Consider the following 8,034-nt stretch of genomic DNA (forward strand, 5'->3'; position numbering starts at 1 on the left):
CGCAACCATTAGTTGGAATTTGACGAATAAACTACAAAAAGGATAGAAAGAGAACATTCATTTTTGGTATAAGGAGGTCATAATCACTCTTGTCCATCAGATTTCAAATAAGGTGGTTGTAAGACTGTAATTCACTAGACTCAAAGTTCAAAAAAGAATTTATTGAACTTCATGGCACCTCAAGCAATCCAATTTCATATCTAATCGCTAGGAGTAATTGTGACTTACTTGCAACAAAGACAAATGGTCTCATAGTATACAATCCCAATAAACAGTGAATTTATTAGTACTTAAAAATGAGTAAGGGCTAGGATGTGACTTATAAAATTAAAACATGATGAAGTTTCTATAAGGCCTAGGCTTTATGAAAACAAAATAAAGCCTCACCTAAAATCCTTGTCAAGAAAGCACTTTCGGCAATGGAAATCTCCATGATGACTCTAAAATCAATTTTCAACATCGATAATGAAATTAGAAACTCAAAAAATGATACAAATCTTGAAAATATAAAAACACTTATTTTTATAGCCAAATGGACGATCTAAGATAATTTGTCACAATATACATTATTTTTAGAGCTTGAAATTATAATTTTTTTTCACAATCATAATGTACAAGCTAAGATGATCGATGCAAATATTTTCCAATGCTTGAATCATAATTTTCGATGAGTTATGAAGTGAGGCCTTACTTATTTTGATAAGGCTACAACCTTATCAAACAATTTTCCATTAAAAAAAATGAACGCACAACATTTTTAACATATGTATGACATAACATAACCTTGAAAAGCAGTGATGAATTTTCAATCTGTTGCACATCATCGCACAGGAACCTTGATCCAACCGTTGGCAAAAGCAATGGCTAATATTACGAATGGGGTCGACATCCCAAAGATGATGATGTATGGTAGGGGAGTCTTCATGGGGTTCTCCCCTTCTCTCTCTCCAGCAGTTTGCCAATACCTGCAAAAATTGAGCTATGCTTTTGCCTCACAAATGGAAAAGAAGAAAATTCGAACCAAAAATTCACAAATAAAATTTCTATAAGTATTTAGTGGAGTGGTCCGAAATTCAAATGGTGAATTGATTTTTTTGTTGTTATGGTCCTTGCAGTTTGTCGACAGTGAATAAAGTTGAACTTGTGGCACTTTTGCAGGGTTAAATTAATAGAAAAAACTAACAAAACTTGGTAGCTATAATACATAGTAAGATAGGTGGAATCCCAACCGTCAGATCTTCATCGGGTGGTTCAAAATACATATCACTATTTGAATTTTAATATTTTTTTACAAAATTGGATCATGATGAAATTTTGGATATGCGTATTAAAATTCAGATAGTGATATGTATTTTGAACCACCCGATGAAGATTTGATGACTGAAATTCTACCTATATTACTATTCATTATAGCTGCCAAGTGTTTGTAGCTTTACTCTAAGTTAATTAAGAGTAGATATGTTGATTGTTGTTGTATTATGGAGGGGGACTCTCAATGTAGCAAGCTAGTGCAGCAAGTTGGGAATGCCACCATGGAGTTTGAGATATTCTCTAGAGATTTTGGACATTTGCAGCTGTTTGGTGGTGCATGTCTACAGGGAAGCAAATGAAGTTTGTCTATGTAATTTTTGTATTTCTTAGAATTATCGATAAAGTTCGTAAAATGTCAAAAAAATAAAATAAAAATCTATAAATGAAATCAAGTCCGAAAATTTTCTGCATGGTGAATGAGAGCGTTTGGAGGGGTTTCTGGCAAACATGTAGGTTTTAGCACCCCATGAAATACTTAGAAATAGCAGGAATATGAACTCCTCATTAAGGGAAGGTTAAAGAAGATAAAAAACGGTTTAAAATAAATTAAAAAAAGACGGAAAACAAATACGCAAGGTCATCGACTAGGAGTTTCATTTGCAAATATTTAAGAGAAAATATAATATGATCCATATGGTTATAGTAGTATTGATTCCCTTGTATGATATTTAGGTTCAACCCTATGTTGGGATGTTGATAACCCGGCCATGAGCTTTCCATGATCACATGGATCACATATTATGCAGACCCAATATTTAAGACGACCCAATATTTAAGATCCCAAAATTTCGGTCAAATCCAGTGTTCGCAAAATCGAATTGGAATAGTTAATCGGATATGGGACTGGAAGTAGTTTAACCAGCTTAATCGATAAACCGGCCTATTCAACCGCTTTAACCGGTCAAGTCTCGGGTGGTAAAAAAAGTGTTAAAAAAAAAAAAATCTATTAAAATATGAAAAACATATAAAGAATAATTAAAACAAAACACATTCAAATGAAGTTGAAAATTATTGAAAAAATAGATTTTAATCCATTTTATATTTTCCAAGGAATATTTTTAAAATTTTTTTAAAAAAATGGAAAAATATAAAAGTGAGTATTAATGACCAAAACAATTTTTAATCTTTACCTTAATGTAAAGAATATTTAAAAATGCATTACAAATCAAATTCTTCATTTTGAGAATTTATATACATTTTTTTGAGTTTTTGTTTTTTAAATACCGGTTGATCACCCTATCTGCCCAAAACCGAAACCGGCCATTGGCCAGTTTCTATCTAACCGGGCGGTTAGATTGAGCGATTTTATGAAATGGTCAGACCACATCAATGTAGAAACCTATAGCATGATCCACGTGCTCATTGATAACAGCATTAGTCATAAGGCTTATCATCATTTGATCTAAGGGTTGACGGGTGATGGAAGGAGAGTGAGACATGCATACAACTAAATTGGCTATGTTTCGTGGGGTATACTCTTTAGGGGTGGGAAACAGGTTGGGTCAACCCACAAACCTGATCTACACGTATTTGGGTCTGGGTGCTATTTTTGGAAATGTAGACCCGGTCAACTCAGCTCTGGGTCTAGGTTAACCCAACTTATTGTGATTATATGGAAAAAGTTTATATAAGGTTGACACCGTAAGATATAGAATTAAGGTGCACGTCTAAAATTCTTCGAGAAAAGTTGTTTATATGTTGGAAAAAGACATAATTGATCATCTTGAGATCAAAATATACAAATATGAAGGAAAAAAGAGATTTCAAGTTTTAAAAATAGTACATCTTGCAACATATTATCTTAAGATTGTTCATTTTTTAAATTTTATGTTTTTATAGATCTACTTGATTTGAACTATTTTTGGAGTTTAAAATTTTATAATCATAGAAAAAATAGTTTCTTGTACCATCCTAAGAATTTTTTATACAAAAATTGCACTCAATGACAAAGTTTTGATGTGCGCCTTATTTTGATTGTTTAAGGTTGCAACCTTATGCAAACTGCATCTTTATATCATAATAGGTAAATATATTCCCCTAAAATTGAGATCAGTTTCATGGTATCCGCTCCCATTCTATAAATATCTAGCAGCATAATACTTTCTCAAAAATATTTCTTCCCATTCCGTGTCCCTACTTTATTTCCTCTTAATTGCCCTAATTAAAAAAATGGCATATGACCTAGTAATAGCTAACACTTACTTTAACAAAAAAGATGAACATTTAATAACCTATAAAAGTGGATCGCATAGTTAAGAAGACAGATCGATCATCATGTAAAGATGGTAAGGTTATCCTAGGAGAGAGTTTGAGTACCCAACATAGGTTCGTGATTATGGACATATGTATTAAGACAGGGAAGAGAAGGAGTGAAATAAATAGATGTCAAAGAACTAGATGGTGGAATTTTAAAAATAAGAACATAAACTTATTTAGGGATAAATTAGTTCAAGAAAGAAAATAGAACTATAAATATGTGGTCCATATTATGTGGAATGAGATGGTTGAGTGTATTAAGAAAGTGGCAAAAGAAGTTTTAGAAACATATAGAGGGAAAATAAATTCCAAAAAAGAAATTTGGTGGTGGAGTGATGAGGTTCAGAAGTTCATTAACAAAAACGATCATGTTATAAAACTTGGCAATGTAATAAAAATGATCAAAACTTAGAAGAATATAAAAATGCTAAAAAGAACGTTAAATAAATAAATAAAATTAAACTTAAGGCATATCATAATCTATACAGTAAACTAGTGACAAAGAAAAGCTGAAAATGATGTCTTCAATTAGCAAAAATGAGAGAAAAAAGTGAGGGTCTAAATCATATTAAATGCATTAAAAGTGTGGCTCAAAAGGTCGTAACGAATGATGAATAGGTTAACAAAAGGTGGAGAGTTTATTTTTAAAATTAAATGATGAACACAATGGGAATACAGTAGTAGAAAAAATATTGGCATTCATTAGGGGGTCATAGATACATTTATAGGATTAGAATATCGGAAGTAAAAGACACCTTGAAGAGGATGAAAATGGGATATGCTTTAGGGCCAGATGGTATTTTGATAGATGTTTTGAAGTGCATTGAGGAGATTGGCATTGATTGGCTGACCAAACAAGATATGTACGAGGGAGCGCTAACTAATGTACGAATAACTAGTGGAGCGAGGATTGAGCTTTCAATGACAATAGGTCTACATAAAGGGGGTCAGCACTTGAGCTCATACCTCTTTGTCTTAGTTGTAGATGACTTAACTAGGCACCTATGAGATGAGATACCGTGGTGTATGTTCTTTGCAGACAAGATGCTTTTGATTGATAAGACTCGAAGCAGCATCACGACAAAGTTAGAACTTTAGAGGGATACTCTAGAATCTAAATGTTTTAAAATTAGCAAGACTAAATCATAGTATATGAAATGCAAGTTTAGTAATAATATGAATAGAGAACGAGGAAGTAGTTAACATCGACATAAAAAAATACTGAAAAGAGCATACTTTCGATATCTTGGATCGTTAATCTAGGAAAATAGAAAGATTGAGGAAGGTGTCACACATAAAATTAGAATTGGTGGGCGAAGTAGAGATGTGGAACCTGAGTTTTATGTGATCGTCGCTTATTAATAAAGCTGAAGGGCAAGTTCTATAGGACAGCTGTGAGACTAGCTTTCTTGATGGGGCATAATATTGGGCAGTCAATAAATAACACAACTATAGAATAAACGTAGTTGAGATGATGATGTTGAGATGGATGAGTGACAATACAAGAAGGAATAGAATTCAAAATGAATATATTTGGGAGGATTTAAGTATGACATCCATAAAGTAGATTTAGGTGGACGGGCTTTTTATGTGACGTAGACCTAGTACAACATCTGTAAATAAGTGAGATTTAGTTCAAGTGGAAGCCTAAAACAAGGCAAGGGGTAGGCCCAATAACATATATTTAAAAGTGGTGAGAAAAATTATGGGAACTTATGGCCTTATCGAAGGTGTGGCTCTTAATAAAGTAGAATGATAGATCAAGATTCGTGTAGCTGATCCAAATTAGTTAAAAAAATATTTTGATAATGACGAATTGCCGTAATAAAATGTACATATCCCATGCCTAAACTGTATCTTTTCTCCTCTCCCAAACTCTCTCACGCCGTCACCTCTCTCTCTCTCTACACCCAACTTAGCTCTCTCACGCCCTCTTACCTCATAGATTTAAGTTTTACTTTATACAAAAATGATTTCAAATAGAAAAGTTACTAAATTTTTATAAAGTTAAACCCGTCATTATTTGTTGGGATTTTTTGACAGCCTTAATGATTTTGTAAAATAACTTTTGAGTCCTTTTGTATTACATTTGCTTTATGTCAGGTATGTACTGATTTCGTGGCACGTTAGGGTTATTACATGTGATCCCCAAGAAAGACATTGCTAAAAGTTTCTCTTAAACTTTATTTATGAAAAATTTGAAATTGATCAATCTGAACGGCTGGGCTGACTGGTGTCCTGGCTGGTTCGTCTTAACCAAAGATATGCTTTGGACGAAAATCAATCAAAATCAATCTTTAATCAATTTTAACCAGTCGAACAATTCGGTTTTAATTGGTTCTACGGGCCAATTGGCCATCAACCTATTCGGTTTTGATTGGTTCTACGGGCTAATTGGCCATCGATTTTTTAAAGAGCTTGGTCCAATCAAAACCAATTTGACCACTAAAATCGACCACATTCTTATAAAATATAAAAAAAATAAGAATAATAGTTTCAAATATAAAATATATTAAAAGAAAGGTTTCTCAATTTTGCTTAGTAAATTGAACCGGTCAAAATCTAAATACTTGATTGCCAAAAACTGCTCAAGCAACAATTTTGACATGACAGATTTTCAATCAACTCAGATTTTTGTTTTAGATTGGATTGCCCAAGGCATTGGTCAGAAGTAAAAATGATTGGACCTGTCTGGCTTTGATAATCGTCCCAACCAAGTGGCCCAGTTTGCTTTTGATAACTATGATTAGTAATTGAACTTTTCTTTAACCACTTTCGCTTACAATATTGGGTACTCAACTTTCAACTGATAACCAAACTACGAAGTATTATGGCATTGAAGGAATAAAATAAAGTCCGCAGTTAGAAATCAAGAACCGCTTAAACAAAACAAAAATAAAAAACACTACATAGTTGCCTCAAATAGAAAATCTTGTCAAGGGCGATCCAATTTTTAGATGGGCATCATTTAAGCCCTCAAAATTTAATTTTCAGAAACAATCATTTGGTAATTCTTAAATGAGTTTTAAAATTTCAAATAAGAATTATTTTCTTTTTAAACAGCACTTCTGCTCTAAGGATATACACACTTCAATAAGAAAGCAATTACCCAAATCTATTCGATCATGGATAAATAATTTTGATTAATTCAAGTAATCTAAGAAAACCAATTCATAAACCAAGAAGTCTATTTTGAGAGAGAGAGAGATACTGTTCAGGTTCCTCTTCTCTAGTGATGAACTTCTTTTCGAGTCGCTTGGCATCGCCATCTCCTCCGCCTGCAATTGTAAGTAAGTTTCGATTTAATTAAACATAGCAAACAACCCATAACCTTTAGCGAAAATATAAGTACTTCATATAGAATAACTAACCATGAAAATAGAAAATAAAATAAAAATCAAGATAAATGAATTAAAAAGCAAACAAACTGATAGAAAAAATGTTACAAATCTGTCAGCAAAATCTGTTAGAAAAATCAAAGAGCACAAAAATTTCATGTAGGTTGGTATTCAGTATTAAAAGTTTGAAGCAAAATGTATGCTTGAAATTAATAATAAAATTAATCAACAGAGATGAACAACTGAATAAATTAAAGGGAAAAAAGTCTCAAATAAACTCAAGAGATTCTTTTCTTACCCAATTTGGCAAGAACTCTTGATTTTTGCAGATGAAAAGGGAACTTGGAGAGAGGCTTTGATTGAAGGCTTGTGAATGGGGATGGTCGCTGAGGGGCAACATTGGAAAAGGAAATACTAGCCATGGCAGCCATGGCAGCCATTTGGATATGGGGCCTTATCCTGTGTCCTATCACACTGTTCTTTCTCCGATTGGATTGGTGCTGCTGGACCATTTACCCATAATACCCTTATCATCACCTTTTGTTTCCGGAAATACCATCATCGCCATGAGATCGGTATTACCATTTTGCACAAGCCGCATCTTTACAACGCCGCACGCCCTCAGATATTTGATGCAACAAGCAATTTGTGGAGAAACTTGCAACTCAATCATCTATGGAAAAAACATAAATTCGAATATAAAAAACGATCAAACTAGTGACACTTTTGTAAGAGTATTGAGTATCTAGTACGCCGGCTAAAGAATGCAGTATGATACCGTTATTTATGTGGATTTATGTACACAACATTATGTGTATAAAACATCTTTGATATTATTGAAACCCTATATAGCTAATACTCAAATCCCTTCCTTACACGGTGGACAACCATAAACAAATCCATTGGTTTGTATAACTAATTGTGTAGAATATATTTGTGACATATTTAGGAGATATTTGGAGAATCAATTTTTATTTTGTTGAGATCTTGTATCGGTATATAATACTTGATGAATGGAATAACGGGCACGGGAGAATAGCCCTTCAACTATAGATGTAGGTCCAAGAGACCGAACCACGTAAAACAATGTCTTCTTCTTCCTCTTCTTATCTCCTTGACTCTTTTTTTC

General features: G+C 33.0%; 1 protein-coding gene across 1 annotated transcript; it reads right to left on the reverse strand.

The window, feature by feature from the left end:
- Nucleotides 1–629: 629 nt before the first annotated feature.
- LOC105421015 (uncharacterized) lies at nucleotides 630–7,717 on the reverse strand. Its single transcript, XM_011626820.3, has 3 exons — nucleotides 7,204–7,717; nucleotides 6,779–6,845; nucleotides 630–965 (listed from the first exon to the last, which is right to left on the reverse strand). The coding sequence occupies exons 1-3, from the start codon at nucleotides 7,415–7,417 to the stop codon at nucleotides 821–823; spliced, it is 426 nt and encodes a 141-aa protein (XP_011625122.2). The 5' UTR covers nucleotides 7,418–7,717; the 3' UTR covers nucleotides 630–820.
- Between the last annotated feature and the right edge of the window lie 317 nt (nucleotides 7,718–8,034).

The sequence above is a fragment of the Amborella trichopoda genome, chromosome 10 (assembly GCF_054954075.1).
Source record: "Amborella trichopoda isolate Santa Cruz 75 chromosome 10, AtrichopodaSantaCruz75HAP2 v2.0, whole genome shotgun sequence".
NCBI lineage: Eukaryota > Viridiplantae > Streptophyta > Magnoliopsida > Amborellales > Amborellaceae > Amborella > Amborella trichopoda.